General features: G+C 37.7%; 1 protein-coding gene across 1 annotated transcript in view; it reads left to right on the forward strand.

Moving 5' to 3' along the window:
* Nucleotides 1-4,813: 4,813 nt before the first annotated feature.
* The window catches only part of LOC309857019 (uncharacterized protein), a gene marked incomplete at both ends in the record, with an annotated part of 169,554 nt that continues 153,916 nt past the window's right edge, over nucleotides 4,814-20,451 (forward strand). The window contains one exon of the mRNA XM_082749923.1: nucleotides 4,814-5,359. Within this exon, the coding sequence (XP_082606049.1) occupies nucleotides 4,814-5,359 (546 nt within the window). The remainder of the gene's footprint in view (nucleotides 5,360-20,451) is intronic.

Here is a 20,451-nt window from a genome sequence, read left to right on the forward strand (position 1 = left end):
GAAGGCTTGCTTTTACTGAAAGGTCCTGAGAAACTTCTTTAAGTTGTCCTCATGAAGACCTGAAAACTGACAATTTTACCTATGGTTCTTATTTCCACTTCACTGAGAGCTGTCCTCAGAGGACATTAACTCTCCTACACTTTTGGGTTGTGTTGGAGACATTCCAAAATGAGAGAGAGAACATGAGATCCTATCAGTGTTAAGTAACTGCAATTTCCCATGGAACTATCCACCACAGGTTTGGCTATGATCAGGAGTTGGGCCTTGATATCAGAGGGATTTGAGGCAGTATCATTTTAGGTTAATCATTATATCTGAAATTTCCAAAAACTTCAACTGATGAAACTTTGATTATAAACCTATAAATATAACAATAAATCTACAGTATTCAAATTATTTTCATAGAAATACACAAACAAAGCATCAGCTGATTAATATTTAAATGTTACAAAATACTGAACTGAAAGAATTTGGTCATATAACAACGTGTAAGAAGTAGAGCTTAGGTTTAGGTTAGAAGTCAGGATGCATTTGGGACTCAGTTAAGAAATTGAATGGAGGGACGCCTGGGTGGCTCAGTGGGTTAAGCCACTGCCTTCGGCTCAGGTCATGATCCCAGGGTCCTGGGACCGAGCCCCAAATCAGGCTCTCTGCTCAGCAGGGAGACTGCTTCCTCCTCTCTCTCTGCCTGCCTCTCTGCCTGCTTGTCATCTCTCTCTGTCAAATAAATAAATAAAATCTTAAAAAAAAAGAAATTGAATGGATGTCTGACTATCTTATAGGTTTGCTAAAAATCAGTGACTTTGTGTTCACGTGTGGCTATGCGGGAATTTTTAACTTTCTCTAAGAAGTTATTAGATTGATTATATAATGGCAGTAAAGGATGGGGAAAAGCAAAGTACAAACCCCATAAAGACAAAGACACTGAGTATGAGAAAAGAGTAATAGATAAGAAGAATCAATGCATTTGAGGAAAATGGGAATTGAAATACACAATGATTGTTGATTTTTTTAGATGCAGAAATCAAAACTAGCTTGCAAGAAGGAAATAACAGAAGACATGTTGTGAAAAGGCAGTAACGTGGAATAAAGGAGTAGGGAGAGCATATCAGGTAATTTGGATAGGAAGGAGTTAGGAGATAACTGCTTGATAAATTTTATATGGCCCACTTAAATGCACAGATTTCTCTTCTTTAATTTATATGGAGAACAGGGTGTCGTTTCTCTTCCCTTTCAGAGCACCCGAGGTGTACTCTTTCAGACTGAAAACCTGAAAAGCTCAGGACTCAGTTGCTTAAGCACAGCTGAGAGGACATATTTCAATTAAGATTTACAGTTTGCTGTAGGTAGTAGACTGTCAAAAGTGGTTTAACCATATTTTTCATTTAACAAGAAGACTACAGAGAGTGTTTTCTGGTGTTGGTTCAGAGTCTTAAGAAAGTCAAGTGAACTATCTTAGAGGTTTTCATGGCTTTTTATTCACAGTTGCAAAAATTGCTGTTGGAGTTCTCACTATTAAGCCCACATTTCTGGCAGAAAGATAGAGGTAAAAGAGAATGATATCTTGTACGACTGATACTTTGTCATATGGTTACAATGTAACTAGAAAAGAGACAATAAAATATTTGATGTTGTTTTAAGTTTCCTTGTTGTCAATCCCTCAGTGCTTTCTGATACTAAAGGAAAAAGTAGATGGATATTGACCTGGCAACTATCAACACCTGTCAGTCTCTCTTGGATAACCAATATCTCTATAATCTCTTCTTCCCAGTAAAAAAAAAATAAAATATATTCATAAACCACACTGTGCCATCTCAAGTTACTGCACCAAGATAAAATTACAATGATTTTCAGTTGTTCCAAATGGACAGAATACCCTTCCTTATGATATCATGTCTTATAAGATAGATAATTGGCTTGCTACCAATATACCCAGATGAGACTGTGGAAGAGACAGGAAAAAAATAATAATATTTATTTATTCCTTGGGTTGACCCTGTTTACACAGATGCATTACTATTAGAAAAGGTTGGTTTGGGACATTGGAATGAATTTACTTAATGGGTCTGTATGTAATTGGGTTGGAGAAAATTTTTAATTTCTACAAAAATTATTAGAATTCTATCTTATTCCCTTTTGATAATTTTCACATGTTAACAAAGCCAACGTTTTTGTCTAGCAGACAAGATCTTAAATCCTAACAAAACTCAATTTTTTCCTTTTTTTTTTTAAGTTTGAGAGCCTCATGTTCTCTCATGCTGCTTTAAATACAACTCAAAAAAACAAAAGGAGCTAAATGGGGCAGTAAGCCCAGACTTTTTATTTTAATTTATTTATCTTATTTTTAATTAAAAAATTAAAGATTGTATTTATTTATTTGAGAGAGAGAGAGCATGAGTGGGGCAGGGGGATGTAGCTGCAGAGAGAGACTGAGAAGTATACTCCCTAATGAGCAGGAAGCCCGATATGGGGCTCGATCCCAGGATCCTGACTGAGATCATGACCAGAGACAAAGGCAGATACATGTGCAAAATCCCTTTTTTTCTGGGAAACAATACTTTACAAGAGATGTTTGAAAAAGTACTGGGGAAACAACTTTAATCAGAGATACAAAAATTTAATTGACTTCTGTAAAGCTACAGGGATCCAAATGATGGGAATCCCAGGCCGTTTAGGTTGTGGACCACAGAGTATTCTTCTCTGTAATATTTTATTTTCTTCCATGTCTACTAACTCCAGTCCAAGTTCACTGATCTCTTTTTAGATAGTGCAAAACATGGCAAAGAATACCAAACAAGTGCCCAATATTCTACATTTATTACATCATTTCTAACATATAGAAGTGTGTTATCAAGGCTGGTTCTGTGAACAAACCTAGTTATGCTAAAGTGTGTTTTGTTCTCCAAAAATTAAATTCATGATTATCACACAATTATAAAATACTTGTGTCAAGAATTTTTATTCAAAAATTAATAAGAGAAGCAGATATTAAAACTAGTTCACATGGTTATTTGGGATATAAGCAGAGTTGTGCAGCAGAAGTGCTCTGGGCCCATAATTTGGGTTATAGAATTTATGTTTTCTAATGAAAAATCACTAACTTGCATTATTGTTAACAAGAATCCTGTGCATTACCATCAGTTTTCTCCATTATAACCTCTTGCTCTACAGTTTGTAAATAACTTTGTCAATAGCAAGCTAATAAACGGGGTGACTCCAATGGATTGAGATAATCTCCAGAGTTTCTGCTACATAATGAACAGGACTCCATTGAAAGGACACCTAAGAGTTTATTTTGCCCAAAAATTTGATCACTTTTTTCACTGTCCTTACCTATTTTCCAAACCTAGTTCTTTTCAGTCTACAGACAACCCTGTATCTGACTGACTTGTTAATTCTGGGAATGTCTTGCAGATTAATTTGCTTGCCCGAGGTGGTTCCTCTAATTGATGTCTAAGAACCCTAATTAGTTAAGAAAACTTTTTTTTTAACATTTTCATTGCTATTTATTATTATTATTATTATTATTATTATTATTGCTAATATCTCTATTATAAATAATTCACAAGGGCATCTTTCTGACAAAAGACAAAGAGCTGGCTACTAGTAGAAAAAGTACATTTGACTCTGTCAGTGAAAGTGGTAAAGGGATTTGAGAAAATAAGGCAAAGCAGTGGAATTATGTGTTAAAACTTTAAATATTATAGACACATTTACTTAATTTCTAATACTGCTTATAATTAAAAAAGATGTTTTCCATGAACCACGCATTACAGCAAATATATTGTTTATACAGATTAAATTTTCATCAAAAGGGATGCCTGGGTGGCTCAGTTGGTTAAGCAGCTGCCTTTGGCTCAGGTCATGATCCCAGCATCCTGGGATCGAGTCCCGCATCTGGCTCCTTGCTCGGCCGGAGCCTGCTTCTCCCTCTACCTCTGCCTGCCATTCTGTCTGCCTGTGCTTGCTCTCTCGCCCACTCTCTCTGATAAAGAAATAAAATCTTAAAATAAATAAATAAATTTTCATCAAAAAATTATAAGTGTATTTTTTTGTAGGATCATGATAAGCATTTTGCAGATGAGAAAAGTGAAATTTAGAAAAGTATGTCTCTTCAAATCCCTCATACAATATCTGGCCTAGATAGAAGGATATACTATCACAATTGAGGAAGATAATTGAGATTACTTAAAATGATAAACTTTACTGTATAGGGTTTTTTACAAGTTTGCCACAGATTCACATTTTTTAAAATATATATCTATTTGTGTAAAGAGAATGCACTGAGAAGTAAAAAGATAGTGATATATCAGTGCTACCAACTAATGGCTATAATATCATCACCTTATTTATGAACAATGAAACAGTGTGTAATATTTAAATAAATTTAAATAAATTCCTATTTATTTTATATATTTATAAATTTAAATGAATTCCTATTTATTTATTATTAAAGAAATTCCTCTAACAAACAGTATGTTTTGAAGGTTGCTAGCAGGAAAGTGTTGTACGACATGGAAGTAATCAGAAAATGTGATCTAAAATTCTGCTTTCAAGGGCGCCTGGGTGGCTCAGTGGGTTAAAATTCTGCTTTCAAGAAGCTATAACAGTAAGTACTGAGCATTAGCTATTATATGCTATGGATGAATAACTGAAATCTACATTTGAAACTATTGGTACACTATATGTTACCTAATTGAATTTTAAAAAGTTAATAAAAAAAACCACTATTTTATAAAACAATATTCCCAACAGGCTCTTTTGCTTTAAAATACTCACTTTGTTTCCTCTCCGAGAGAACACCAAATGGCGGATGACGCCGGTGCTGCGAGAGGGCCCGGAGGGCCCGGGGGCCCTGGAATGGGAGGCCGCGGCGGTTTCCGCGGTGGCTTCGGCAGCGGCATCCGGGGCCGGGGCGGGCCGGGGCCGTGGTCGGGGCCGGGGCCGAGGCCGCGGAGCTCGCGGGGGCAAGGCCGCGGACAAGGAGTGGATCCCCGTCACCAAGCTGGGCCGCCTGGTCAAAGACATGAAGATCAAGTCCCTGGAGGAGATCTATCTCTTCTCCCTGCCCATCAAGGAGTCTGAGATCATCGACTTCTTTTTGGGAGCCTCCCTCAAGGACGAGGTTTTGAAGATCATGCCTGTGCAGAAGCAGACGCGCGCGGGCCAGCGGACCAGGTTCAAGGCATTTGTCGCCATCAGAGATTACAATGGACACGTCGGTTTGGATGTCAAGTGTTCCAAGGAGGTAGCCACTGCCATCCGCGGAGCCATCATTCTGGCGAAGCTTTCCATTGTCCCTGTGCGGCGAGGCTACTGGGGGAACAAGATCGGCAAGCCCCACACTGTCCCGTGCAAGGTGACTGGCCGCTGTGGCTCTGTGCTGGTGCGTCTCATCCCCGCCCCCAGAGGCACTGGCATTGTCTCGGCCCCTGTGCCCAAGAAACTGCTGATAATGGCTGGTATTGACGACTGCTACACCTCGGCCAGGGGCTGCACTGCCACCCTAGGGAACTTTGCCAAGGCTACTTTCGATGCCATCTCCAAGACCTACAGCTATCTCACCCCTGATCTCTGGAAGGAGACTGTGTTCACCAAGTCTCCCTATCAGGAGTTCACGGACCATCTTGTGAAGACCCACACCAGAGTCTCTGTTCAGAGGACCCAGGCTCCAGCTGTGGCTACTACATAGTTTTATACAAGAAAAATAAACTGAACTAAAGCTTGAAAAAAAAATACTCACTTTGTAATGAGAGTCATTACTTTTGTCTAGCCAAATCTTATAGCACTGTTTATCCCTTCCCTGCTTTATCCCTTCCCAGTATCAATAAAGGCTCACTTGGGTTACCTAAAAGCCATGAGAAAGCTTGTAATAGATCTGGCTGGTTTTCACCAGCAATTTGACCACCATGTGCACAGGGAAGTCTATTGATAAAGGCTTTATTGCAATAAGTTGCAAATACATGGATGATTTTGAATTCTCTTTCTTGAGGTCTTGTTTCATGATAATAAATTTAGGGTGGCTTATTGGAATGGATGTTATTAACATATCTTCATAGTTATAAGCACATGGAATTGTAAAATAGATGAATGAATGTGGCATTACTGACAACTGTCCTCATTTTGAAATCAAATTACAGTGTACTAAGATGAGGAAGCAAAGCAGATTTGGGATTATGAGTGAAATAATTTTAAAAAGTATTAGGGGTATGATCGGACTATTGGGTAATTCAGTAGAAAAATGTCTACTGATTGAGATTCTGTGTTCCCTGATTTCAGAGAGAAGTTAAGATAAATAAGTAACACGAGGAGACTAGGAAGCCAAACATAAGTGATAATTTTGTGCCAGGGTGTGTATACATCTGTTTATCTTCTTGCTTTACCACTAAGGTTGCTCCTAGAGGAGAGTTTAAATATGTGTTGGAGCTAATCTCTGTGGATTACACAAGAAACCACATCCTACAGCTCTCCCTGAAACACCCCTTATGATTTCAATGTAATTTGGTTTTTGCATTTTTAGAAATAACAAAATACTTTGCAAACTCATCTACTTTATTACCATCACAAGTGAGTCAGCTGACTCCACATTTTAACACAGTGACAGTCACAGAGGAATGGAGGAATGAGTAGAGTTATCAATATATGTGCTTTTAAGAAGTATGACAGGGTAGCAGCTATTTCCAGGAACCAAAACATGGGTCAGCAGCTGTGCAGGAAAAGTGATGGAATAAATGACTCATTTCAGAGGAGTTCTATAACATATTAGTTCTATAATGTATCTTCAGCCCCCAATTACCCGCTTTGATCTAAAGATAAGGATTTACAGTTAAGGTCCCATTTATGATTTGACTGGTAGGGTCTGAATCATGTTTACTATTGTTTTGACTATTACTTGAAACCTATAGTAGTACTTGGGATATGTGTTGTGTATTCTGTGAACATGTGCTATTTTTAGATTAGATAATTTCTGTCTCGAACCCCTGTTCATTTCTTTGTTTTTGTTTATTTGATAGTGGTTTCAGTAAATGGATATATCTGAAAAATTGCAAAGCCACTATTAAAACAAGTTATTATTATATATAGCATGGAATTGCACATTCCTCCTTTGAATCCGACAGAGCTTCACCATATCCTTAACAATTTGGGAAAAACATGCTATTATTTTTCTTTATAAAATTTCTCCTGTTAGGCTGTGATGGTTGTCATCAGCAGTAACTCCTCTGAAGGCTTTGTCAAAAGAGTTGAAAAAATTGGAAAGGTGTGTGAATGAAGCTGTTTGTTGAATATAAAGAAAAGAGCATTGAAATACAATTCACACTCTTACTTCTCCTTCTATGCTTTCAGATGTTTGTCATTTGAAAATTTTGCTTCTAGAAGAGATGTCCTATATAATTCTTACTTTAAGGAGCAAGTTGCTTTTATAATTTTTTTATTATTCTACCATTCCAGTATTTCCATTTAAATTAAATTCAATACCATTTAAAAAAAATCAAAAGTGCAGCCAGTATTCAATTCCTGGGCTAAATAATTTTAGAAAGCTTTGTGTTATTGAACCTACGGGGTTTTTATGTAGTTTTAACTCTTTCTTTCTGTGATTTTTCCCATTAGTCATGTAAGTGACTGCAATATAACAGACATTGAGGATAAAGAAGGACTGAATAGAACAATCCTTGGCCTCATGAAGTTGAGAATCTAGCAAGGGAGTCAAACAATTCAATCATTCAGAGACAATTTATTGAGTGCCTGGCCTAAGATGAGCACAACAAAACCCCAGCCCAGAGGAATCATTTTAATGGGAGAGATAGATAATAGGTAAGCCAACTTTAAAAAAAAAAACGTACTGATTTTTCTTTAATAGAGATGCATATTTGAACTAAATAAGCACATTTTTAAAAGAGCAGTGATTGAGAAGAGGTTTTTTAACTGAGTGGTCCGAAAGGGCCTCCCTGAAAAAGTCTGCTTTGAACAGATTTCTGAATAATATCAGCTAGGAAGCTGCGTAAAAATCTCAGGGATGGGTGATTTTTCCAGTCGAAAAACTGTAAAGGCTCCAAAGTCACAATAGAGCTATAAGTTTCTCTAATAAAGTAACTTCTGACAAAGAATGAGAAGAAATAACTAACCCAGGTTTGAAAGAAAAGAGACAGACTTTCTATGGAATTCATATTTAATTACAGCTCTAAAGGACAAAAATACAATAGAGCAAAATTCTGGTCACGCTGATATACCTAACGAAAGTTCATAAACAAGCTTTGGGTAGCAAAGAGTGTGTGGGAATGTTGGTAAGAACAGTGGGGAAGAGTCATCCCTGAACATGTTCTTAAATGAAGCAATTCTTGGGTTGTTTTAAAGGGTAAATTGGAGTTTGCCTAAGTGATTAGAGAAGGATGCCTCAGCTTATGGAAGTTCAAAGCCATAAAGATGTGATAAACTACTGCAGATATTTTCATGTATATTTGTTGTTGCTTCTAGTAATGGTGATCTAAAAACTCCTACTTAAGACAACTAAAAATCCAGACAAAATAGCTTTTAAAGTTAAAAATATCAGAATGATTATAAAAATAAGTGAGGGATTACTGGGCCAAAATACGAAATACAATGAGAGCCTAGAGATATATGCCCTGAAGCCATTTTAGCTATGAGAGCATTTGAAACTGCTAAAACACACTGAGCTGTGTTGTTCATAGACTCTTGATACTAGAGAAACAAAATTCAAAATCCAGCAGCAATCAAATTTGAGGACTTTGGTACAACCCAAATTTAACTTGAGATCCCCAAAGCACAAGGAGAAGCAGAAATAAGACTATAGCCTACCTTGCCTTCTGTGTAAACTGAGAAAGTCAATCACTGAATTTGGAGTATGATTGTCTTGTAGAGTCTCAGATATAAGAGAAAATCCTACCAAGGAGGACCATACCATTATTATAGCTCTTAATTATCCCTACTCAATAAGAGTTTCAAATATAATGTCTTGAACATAGCAAAATGTAACAAAGCACACAAAGAAAAACCATTAACAAGATTTGATAGACAAAATGGGATTAAGTATGATGTTAAAATGATCAATAAAGATTGTAAAATGGCTTGATTACTCTGCTCAAAGAAATGAGAGGGGAAGCAAATTGAACCAAAAACTGACACTAAAAATGATATTGAGAAAGGTTTTATAAATGAACAAATGGATACTCTAGAACTTTAAAAATATGACAGCTAATTTAAGGTACCACAGGGGTGCCTGGGTGGCTCACTTAATTAAACCTCCAATTCTTTTTCCTTTTTTTTTTAACACCTTAATTTTATTTTATCTCTTTCATTTGGCTCAGGTCATGATGTCAGGGTTGTGAAATAGAGCCCAGAGTTGGGCTCTGTGCTGAGCCTGGAGTCTGCTTAAGATTCTTTTCCCTTCTTTTTCTATCCCTCCCTGCACTCTCACTTGCTCGCTCTCTCTTGCTTGCAAATAAATAGATAGATAGATAGATAGATAATAGACAAAGAAAAATAAAAGCAGATTATGAAAATAAATATAAAGATTTTGAAATGAAAACAAGTTCAAAATAAAATAGAGAAGACCTACACAGCTTAAAGTTCATTCAGAAAATCTACTATTAAAGAAGTCAGTATGACACAATGTTAAGATATCAAAAGATTTGAGCATGCACTTTTCAGAAAGGGTAATCCAAATGGCCACTCATATATAAAAACTGTTTATCTTTATTATGAATCTGGAATTAAATTAAATTAAATTAATAATAAATTAAAACCTAAAATGACATACTATTACACACTTACCATATTGGGCAACAGTAAAATTGCCTTGCAAGAATGTGAAAGAATGAAAGTGCCCATAATAAAAACATTTGAGGTAAGTTGGACAATATTTAGAAAACTTAAAAATAAAAATAAAAATTTGGTCCATTCCTAGAAATACAACATGGAACTAAATGAATATTTTCACCAGGATATGCAAACAGATGATTATAGCTATTTCATTCATAACAGCAGATCAGTAGTGGTCTATTTGCACAATGTTACATTAAATAAGAGAGAATATTAACAAACTGGGAGGAGGGGCTAGGTTGTTATCATAAACAGATCTTCTATGGTGCTGATTATGTTCTATTTCTCAAAATCTTTAAGTTAAAAAAGTTTTCACATTATATCTAGATAGATAGATGATAGATAGATATCCCAGAAGCTGCAATGCTAGGCTAAGACCAGGCTTTAAAGGGCTTTTCTATACTCTACTAAATACTTGAAACCATTCATTATATCATAGCTCAGTGTTCAAATCTCCATTTGTTTCCTCATGTTCCTAATATTTACCTTAAGGTGACCTGATCCAGACTTTTGATCACCTTTGTCTAAATATTTCTATTTTAACAAAGTCCTTTTTAACACTGAGAGACTAAAACTTAGAAAAATACTCTTTTATCTCACTAGAGTGGAAAATATATAGTTACCCATTAACTAATGATATCCATGTCTACATTAGATCAATGACATTTTTAATTCTTGGGAGCTTTTGGTTAAATGAAATTTTTAAGCTTCCTTTAAATGAAGCTTTAAGCCATCACCACATGAATAAAATTAAAGAACCAAATGAAAACAGGCCAAGTATTTACAGAGTAATAGAATGTGCAATGGTAAGAGTACAATTCTGAAATCATAAAGCCTAAATTAGTGTGATGCATTTTTGCTACCCATGTAATCATAAACCAGTTATCCAAATGTGTTAGCCTCAGTTTTTTCACCCATGAAATGGTGATGATAATACTTATTATGCTGCGTTGTTGTGTGTATGTGATGAAGCATGGAGCATGAGAATCTCATATTCCATGCTAAAATGATAGCTATTTTTATACTTATAATAATTCTAGTAATAGTAATTAAATTGTTCAAAATGGTAATATTCATTTATATTGAGGCATTGTATTGACTATTCATAGACACATTTACCAAAATAAATTTCATTTTACTTTACCCCCTCTGAGGATATATATTCCCTAATTCAATATGAATCTCTTTATGAATAATAATTATCATAATAAATATGCTGATTTGTCTTCTATTTGTTTTTAGGGAGGTATCCTTTACTGTTGAACATGAAACTTAAGCAAGTCTGTCTTATTCAAAATTTGCATGCTGTTTTCTTATGAAACTAGATTATAGAGTTGTATGAAATAAATTCATGCAGTTAAGACATTGATGTTTGGAACACTGGGTGGTCAGTTTAGTATTTCAAAAGAAGATTTTAAATTTAAACCTTAAAACTGAGCTCTTTCAGCCTTATTTATAGACCATCCTTCATGTTTCATAAGTACTCCTCCATTGTAAACTAAGTAATACTTTTTGTCACAGTGTATATAATGAAAATGGATTTTATATTCTATTATTTCAGAGTTAGTTGCAGTTTCTACTGCCTTACTTCATTTTTTGAAAAATAGATTAATTCTACAAAAAGTTTTTTCCAGGTTTATTGAAAAAAATCGACATATTTGTAAATTTAAGAAATGATTTCTTATAACATTGCAAACCTTTAACATTGTGTAAATTTTGTACAATTTGATAAATTGCTATACATCTTTATTGCAATATAATCTACATAAAAATGTTAATACATCTACTATCTCGTATAGTTGCCACTGTTTTTTATGCATTTATCATAAGGAATTTTAAGATCTACTCTCTTAGCAACTTTTATGTATATAGTATAGTAGAGATAAACTTCAGAGGTCTTGTGGGTTTTGTTCCAGACTGCCTCAATAAAGTGATTATCTCAATAAACTAAGTCAAATTATTATATTTTTTGGTTTCCCAGTGCATATAAAAAATTATGTTTCCCAGTGCATATAAAAAATAAAAACTATACTGCACTGTTCAAAAGCATTATGTTTTTAAAGAAAAACAATGTATATACCTTAAGTACACTAGTTCTGAGTTTTCAGTGGGTCATAATTACTGATCACAGATCACCATAACAAATACAATAATAATGAAAAAACTTGATATATTGCAAGAATTACCAACATGTGACAAAGAGACACAAAATGAACAAATGTTGTTAGAAAAATGGTGGCAGCAGACCTCTTTTATACAAGATTGCTATAAACTTTCAACTTGTAAGAATGTGATATATGCAAAGTTTAATAAAGGGAAGCACAATAAAAAAAAGTATGTATATCTTATTAACTATGATCATCATGCTGTACATTAGATCCCCAGAACTTTTTCATATTATAGTTGCAAGTTTGCACCCTTGGACCACCTTACTCCACCCCAGGTTCACCCCTTGTCAACTCAACTCTAAGTTTCCATTAGTTTTCCTTTTCCTCAGATTCTGTATGTAAGGGATATCATAATACATAAATTAAAAAAATATATAAAATCTTTGAAATATTTCACTTAGAATAATACCTTCAAGATCCATCCATGCTGTTGTAAATGGCAGTATTTCTTAATTTTTCATGGTTAAGTAGTATTCCGTAGTATATATTTACCATACTTATTTTACTCATTCATCCATTAATGGATACTGAAGTTATTTCCATCTCTTGCTTAGAGTTAATAATTTTATAATAAACATAAGAGTGCAGATATGTCTTTGAACAGTGAACTTCGTTTTCTTTAGATAGATACCTAGAAGTGGGATTACTGAATCATATGGTAATTTTACTTTTAATAATATGAATAATCTCCATACTGTTTTCCATACAAATTTATATCCCTATTACAGTGCATAAGTTCCCCGTTTTCCCCAATATTTACCAAAATTGGTTAGTTTCAATTTTTTGGTAGTATATATTCTAATATCTTGCTGTGTTTTTCAGAGGTAAACAACAACAACAACAACATAAGGACTTTGCCCTGAGATTTTTACGTTGAGCACTTTTTAATGCTCCTGTTGGTCATTTATATAACTTTTTTGAAAAAAAAAGTCTATTGAGATCCTTTTGCTATTTTTTTAATCATATATTTTTTTCTATTTGTATCTGTTGGTTATTAACCTCTTTTCAGATATAAGATTCGTAAGTATTTTCTTACATTCTGTGGATTGTGTTTTCATTCTCTCTCCCTTTTTTTGGCAATGCAGAAACGTTAGTTTGATGTAATACCATTTATTTATTTTTGCTTTTTTTGCTTGTGTTTTTAGTCTGGTATCCAAAAAACTATTGGCAAGACCAATGTCAAGGAGAATTTTTCCTATGTTTTCCTTTAGGAAATTTAGTTTCATGCATCACCTTTAAGTCTTTAATCTATTTCAAGTTCAGACTTATGAGTGATATAAGGTTCCCTTTTCATACTGTTTATGTGACTATTCAGTTTTAAATATCATTTATTGAACAGACTATCTTTCCCCATTACATATGTTGGCCCCTGTCAAATATTAGGTGACTGTATGAAAGGATTTATTTCTGGACTCTCAATTCTGTTCTACTTGTTTATTGGTCTGTTTTTATGCCAGTATACTTTATTGTTTTGAGCATGAGGGCTTTGTAGTATAGTTTCAAATCAAGAAGTGTAATCTCCCTTCTTCATTCTTTCTCAGAACTGCTTTGATTATTTGTTGTCTTTTATGGTCTCATATAAACTTTAGGATTCTTTACTTACTTCTGTAAAACAATAATATTGGATTTTTTTTTAAGATTTTTAATTTATTTATTTGACAGAGAGAGATGACAAGCAGGCAGAGAGGCAGGCAGAGAGAGAAGAGGAAGCAGGCTTCCTGCTGAGCAGAGAGCCTGATGCGGGGCTCGATCCCAGGACCCTGGGATCATGACCAGAGCCGAAGGCAGCGGCTTAACCCACTGAGCCACCCAGGCGCCCCTAACATTGGATTTTTGATAGGAATTGGATTTACAGATGGTTTACGGTAGTATGGACATTTTAACAATGTTAATTCTTACCATTCATAAATATGAGCTATCTTTCCATTTCTGTCACCTTCAATTTCTTTATCAATGTCATAGTTTATGGAGTACAGATCTTTCATCTTCTTAGTTAAATCTATTCCTAAGTATTTTATTATTTTTGATGCTATTGTGAATTAGATTGTTTTCTTTATTTTTTCAGATAGTTCATCATTAGAATGTTAAAATGCTCCTGTCTTGTGCTTACTTTGGCAGCACATATACTAAAATTGGAATGATGCAGAGAAGATTAGCGTGATCACTGAACAAGGATGACATGACAAACTGGGAAGCAGTCCATAAAAAAAAAAAGAAACAAAACAAAATTCTTTTCTTTTATATATTGATCTTGTATTTGGTAATTTTACTAAATTTGTTTATTCAAATTTTTTGTGAATTTTTTAGGATTTTTTAACATGTAAGTTCATGTTATCCAAAAAAAGAAAATTTTACTTCTTCCTTTTTTTTTTTTTTTTTTTGGAGTCTCTTATTTCTTTGTGTTCCTTGTTTCTCTGGCTAGGACATCCACTACTGTGTCAAATGAGAGTAGTGAAAATGGACACACTTGTCTTTCTTCTGATCTTTAAGGGGAAAACTTTCAAAAGTTTTGATTGAATATGAGATTAGCTCTGGGCTTGCAATCTGTGTTTTTTCTTTAATGGGTTTTTTAAATTATTTTTTAAAATTTTTTATATAATGTGTTTTTATCCCTAGGGGTACAGGTCTGTGATTCACAGCACTCACCATCACTCACCATAGCACCTGCCCTCTCCAATGTCCATACCCCCACCATCCTCTCCCAACACACCTCCCCCCAGCAACCCTCAGTCTGTTTTGTGAGATTCAGTCTTTTATGGTTTGTCTCCCTCCTAATACCATCTTTTTTTATTTTTTTTTCGTACGCCCGAAACTGCCTATGTTGCATCTCCACTTCATCATATCAGGGAGATCATAGGATAGTTGTCTTTCTCAGATTGATTTATTTCGCCAAGCATAATACCCTCTAGTTCCATCCACGTCATCACAAATAGCAGGATTTCATTTTTTTTTGATGGCTGCATAGTATTCCATTGAACATATATACCACATCTTATTTATTGATTCATCTGTTGAAGGACATTTAGTTTCTTTCCATAGTTTAACTATTGTGGACATTGCTGCTATAAACATTTGGGTGCATGTGCCCCTTCAGAATGCCACGTTTGTATCTGTAGGGTATATACCCAGTACTACAAGCACTGGGTCATAGGGTAGTTCTATTTTCAGCTTTTTGAGGCACGTCCACGCTGTTTTCCAGAGTGGTTGCACCAGCTTGCATTCCCACATACAGTGTAGGAGGGTTGCCCTTTCTCCACATCCTCGCCAGCATCTGTCATTGACGGACTTGTTCATTTTAGCCATTCTGAACGGTGTGAGGTGGTATCTCATTCTGGTTTTGATTTGTATTTCCCTGATGCCGAGTGATGTGGAGCATTTTTTCATGTGTCTGTTGGCCATTTGAATGTATTCTTTGATGGAACATGATAGTGAGCTTAGGGAATCACCAAGTTAATGAAAGAGGTGCCTCTTGTAGGTGAAGTAAGAGTGAGAGAAAGAAAAGAGGGCTTATCCTAGATTGGAGAACTCGGGGCTGAAAAGGACCCTCATCTGGGAGCAGAGAAAGTGGTCCAGAATCAGAGGCACAGAGGACTCCCAACACCTTCCACAGAAGCGGAGCACCTAAAGACATAGTGCCATTACCCCTGAAAATCTAGGCATGGAGGTATTCTCTTTAGGCAAATAGGCATCGGAGAATAGTTTGTCCATAGCCCAGTCACTGACTTCAAGAGGAAAAGCTATACCAGCTCTCGAAGCAGGCCGGATAGCTCAAGCAACAGCAGCCAAGCCAAAATCCTTATCCCCTGCATTTCTGAACAATGACAGAGCAGCGGTTCTGTCTAGAACCAGGAGGTATTCAGAAGTCAATTGTTGGGTCCCGGGTTGTGTCCATCAGTTCAGACGCGGCCTTCAGATCAACTCATGATTCCAGGGCCTTGGCATTGACTCTGTTCTCAGGTTCTCTGCTCAGGGGCAAGTAAGCTTCTCCCTCTCCAGCTCCACCCCCTGATTGGGATCTCTCTGCCTCTCTGTCCAAACGTGCATGTGCATGTTCGATAAGATAACAAAGACAAAAACAGTGCACAATAATTGACTGGGGCCAAAGGATGTTTTATTGAATTTGGACCTAGGTTCCTATGGAGGGCAGCCAGGTATAGAGAACCTCCCACCATCCTAAAATGCCCGACCTTCGCTTGGAGCTTCCTTGTTCATTCTCCTGTTCTTTGCCTTCCTGGATCTCCTCACCAACCTGCAGCATCCGCTGTCTGTCGTGCTGTACTGACCCCTTGTTAACACATTGTGCATCCTCTCGGGGCTCCATTGGAACATGCCCATCTTCCTCAAGAGGCACTGTTTGCTTATCGCATGTAACCATTTGGGGGATGGTCATGAGAGGGTGAAGGCAGGCTTGTGCTGCCACATCTCCATGCAGTTCCACAGAGGGTAGCTGATCCACCATGAGGGAGTGCTCAAGGTTCTTCCACATTCGAATCCTCTTCAATGCGTCCTTTTGCACATACAAGTTGTCTTCCTGAAATGGGCACGGAAGTCTTTCAGTTGGCTTCATTGGGCTATGGGTCTCTTCCAACATGCTCTCCGTTGGCTTCTGTGGACTCCAAGAACATGAGTCCGTCCTGGACCTAAGGTTCTAGGGTGTAGACTCTGCCTTGGATGCATGGTCTTTTTGGAAGATTGGGAGGCCTTGTTGGCACCGTTTCTGGAGACCATCGAGGTACTCGTGTGCTTTCTGTGGAAGACTCCAGACATGTCTTTGGCACGGTTGCGGGGGTTCACTTTGAGCTTCCCTTGGGTGGACCTTTTCCTGTTGAGATGCTCCATGATTTGGTGGGAGGGTCTCACCCTTACGCAGGGCTCAGATTTCCTCCCCTGAGGCATTGCTTGCGGTCTGTTAGTTTCTTGGCTTGTCGGTGCTAAGATGGAATGCGGCATCTTGCCTTTCTCCGAGGTCCAGAGGGCTGGTGCTGACACTCACGACCAAATACTATGAATTGGGCCATGGAGAAGGTGACACCGACTCGCTTCGCAAACTGCCTTGGTGAGAGACCCAGGCGGCTCCAGCAGTTTGGGACGGCCTGGGGTCCTCTTGGCCCACCCATGACTACTCCAGTCAAGTGTAGTGATCAGGCCTGGGTTGATGAGGAGTGGTTGCTATGACCTCAAAGCTTTGTGACATCACAGATGCTGGCTTCACTGAAGCAGCTGTCCCTCTCCCATGACCTTGGTGTCCTATGGCTTTAAGTAGGAAGCCCCAGGAAGGACAAAACAAGAGCCCTCTGAACCTGATCAAGAACTCAGGATGTCTTGTGGTTTAATGTCAAACTTCCCCTTTCTGGAGACATAGAGGAAGGAAAATGACATTCAGTATACCTTCCTTTAGGCCAACATATCCCCGGAGACGGCAAGGTGTCCTTTTACACTACAATTTCTAGATATCTCAAGAAAAGGTGAGGTCGCGTGTATGAGCAGCTCTCCGTGGGGTTTCTCGTCCTGTGGGTGAGAGCGTACTTTGTCAGCGTCTTTTGCTTATGGGTCAGTGATGACTAAGGTACGGAAAGTCCCTTTCCGAGGTAAAAGGTGAGGGCATCGCTATATGGTGCCGTCTGTGTCCTCGTCTCCTAGTGTTCTGAAACACGCGGCTAAGGGCTGAGGCCTCTGTCTACCTGGCTTTCCCTTAAATACCTTTGCAAAGTCTTTGAGGAGAGTGATATTCTGCATCTGAGCTAACTCTCAATGAAGAGGCCTGGACCGAAACCGTTGTCATTATTAGTTAACTGTACTTGTTGTGGTAACGGGTATAGACATGTGGACCAAGACTCTTTAGTCAGAAGGAAAGGGACGGCGTATATAGACGGCTTGCAAGGCCCATTCGAGCAGACCTTTGGAGTGAGCCGCAATGCCCTTGCAAGGACTAGTGGATCAGGAAGTTTGGGTCCATTTCGGCACCTCAGTATTCCTCTGCCATCGAAGTGAATGAACCCCTGGACCTTGCCTTGACATGAATGTCCCATGCCCTGCTGTTGGGAAATGGAAAAGGAAGGGAATACTGACGGGCAAAAAGTCAGAGAAGGAGACCTACCAGGAGTGACTCAGGACTCTGAGAATCCAGCTGAGGTTTACCAAAAAGAGAACTGCTTAATGGGTAGTCAGGAGTTGTGGAATATATTAAGAGGAGCACTGGACGTACATGCAACTAAAGCATCCCTGAATACTCTGTCAAAAACGGATGATGGATGATAGGCAGGCTTTCTCAACAGAACAGCAACAAGAACAAGACTTATATAAGGCTCACTTGAACAGAACTGAGGATTGAGCTGCTATGTCCTTGCAAAGACTAGTGGATAAAGAAGGTGTGGTCCATATTGGCAACAGAGTATTCCTCAGCAATTAGGGAGGATGAACTCTTGATTCTTGCACTGGCATGAATGCCACAGGACTGGGTTTGTGAAATGAAATGGGCAAGGAGACATAGGGAAATATCATATGGCTTCTCTCATATGTGCCCTAGGACGAATACCACGGCCCTTAGTAGAAAGAAGGAAAAACTGAAGGGGATAAGTCAGAGAAGGAGACAAACCAAGAGTAACTCAGAACTCTGAGGAATCAAGCTGAGAGTCAAGGAAAAAAGAGACATGCAGGGAATGAGGGAACGGGCTAATGGGTGTTGAAGAGTTCTGGCATATCTTAGGCGGAGTACTAGGTCATATATGGAACTGAAGCATCAGTGAATACTCTGTCAAAAATGGATGATGGATGACAGGCTGGCTTCCTCAACAGTACAAAATAATACAAAAACAAGCTGGCCCTTTCAAATGCAGGTGAAGACAGACAGAGAAAAGGAAAGAATTATATTTTTATTATGTTTAATTATTGAAATGGAATATAATTTATTTCCTAAAATGTCATTATTTGAATTGGGTCTTTATACTAGTAAAGTGGAGTTCATCCACCTCCTCCATTTGTGGAATTGATGAGAAGAAAATGGCATTGCCTTCTCTAAATGTCTAGAAGAGTTGAACAGGAAATGATTTGCACCTCGCCATCTGTGTGTTGACAGGGGTTTGATTACTGCTTCAAACGCTTTAGTCACTACTACAGAGCTGAGATTTTGTAGGTTTCCTGACCTAATCTTTGGAGTGAATATGTGTCTTGGAATTTATCCTTTTCTCTCAGTTCTTTTCTTTTGGGTTTGCTTCATTAGTGCTATTCTTCACTTCCTCCCCATCTTTTGTGTGTCTTATCTGTGTGTGTGTGTGTGTGTGTGTGTGTGTGTGTGTGTGTGTGCTGAGTGTGTTTCAAATAACAATTATAATTAAATTGATGGAGATAGGAAGTCGGTATTTAATGGATAGCAGTTCCATTTGACATGCCTTGAAAACTCACATTCCCTCTCTTTCAGCCACATTTCCTACAAAGAATGTCATCTTTTGTCCTCTTTGATAAACACATATTTTCTCAAACCTGACCTCAACAAACACCACATTTTGTGTGCCTGGGTAGTGTCGTATTATTTGTCCATTTTTCCCTTGCTTTTTCATATGTCTCTTGACAGTCATGAGAGAGTGAAATTGTATGTTATTTGTCTTTCTGGGACTGATAGATGTGACGTAGGCTAATGCTCTCCACAATTCTGCCACATGAGGCAAGTGGAAAGAATTCATTCTTGCTTATGGCTGGGTAAGATTCTGTGGGGCTTTTTCAGGACAGTGAGATGGTAGTAGTGTCTGGTAACTCCAGACTTGTCTTTATCCAGGAACACAACAGGAAGATTACCACATCAACTTCAACATGGCAGAAATGAACTGGAGCCCACAAAGCAAACTCCATAGCAAAAGAGAGAATAAGTTGCAATCACTATGGGAGAAGACTGGAGACATGGTTTAGGGGAAAAGTGGAAAGTTGGTAATTCAGAAGGCAGTGAGACAATGCAATGGGCAAAGCCACAAGAGATCGGAGCACACTTGGAACCCACAAGGAGTACGTTCTCCAATTCCATTGATTCTGACCATCAGGGGGTCTGAATCATACTAGTTCATGCCAACAAAGGGCCTTGAGGCCTGGAGATTTTAGATCAGCAGCCTTGGCATATCAACTCAAAAGAACACTGTATTTCTCTGTCAGAGAACACCAACAAATAGCCAGGTGAAGACAGCCTGGAAACCACGATTAGAGACAATACCAGGTGACACAGTGGGAAGATGGTGGGTTCTGGCTGTACATTAGTGAGAGGCAGTGTTCTTGGAGATGATTTGATGGGGGCAAAAGAAATTTGGGGCTCTCGCACAGGCAGCATCAAGCCCGAGCTACTGGCCAAAGACAGGTTGGTGAGGGCTTTAATTGCCTCTCCTGCAAACACGAAATTCTAACCATGGAACACATAGGGTACTGTGTTCCTCAGTCCAACTTGCTTCATTTTAAGAGAACAGAT

Source organism: Mustela nivalis, assembly GCF_964662115.1.
Source record: "Mustela nivalis genome assembly, contig: HAP1_SCAFFOLD_207, whole genome shotgun sequence".
In the NCBI taxonomy this organism is placed as follows: Eukaryota; Metazoa; Chordata; class Mammalia; order Carnivora; family Mustelidae; genus Mustela; species Mustela nivalis.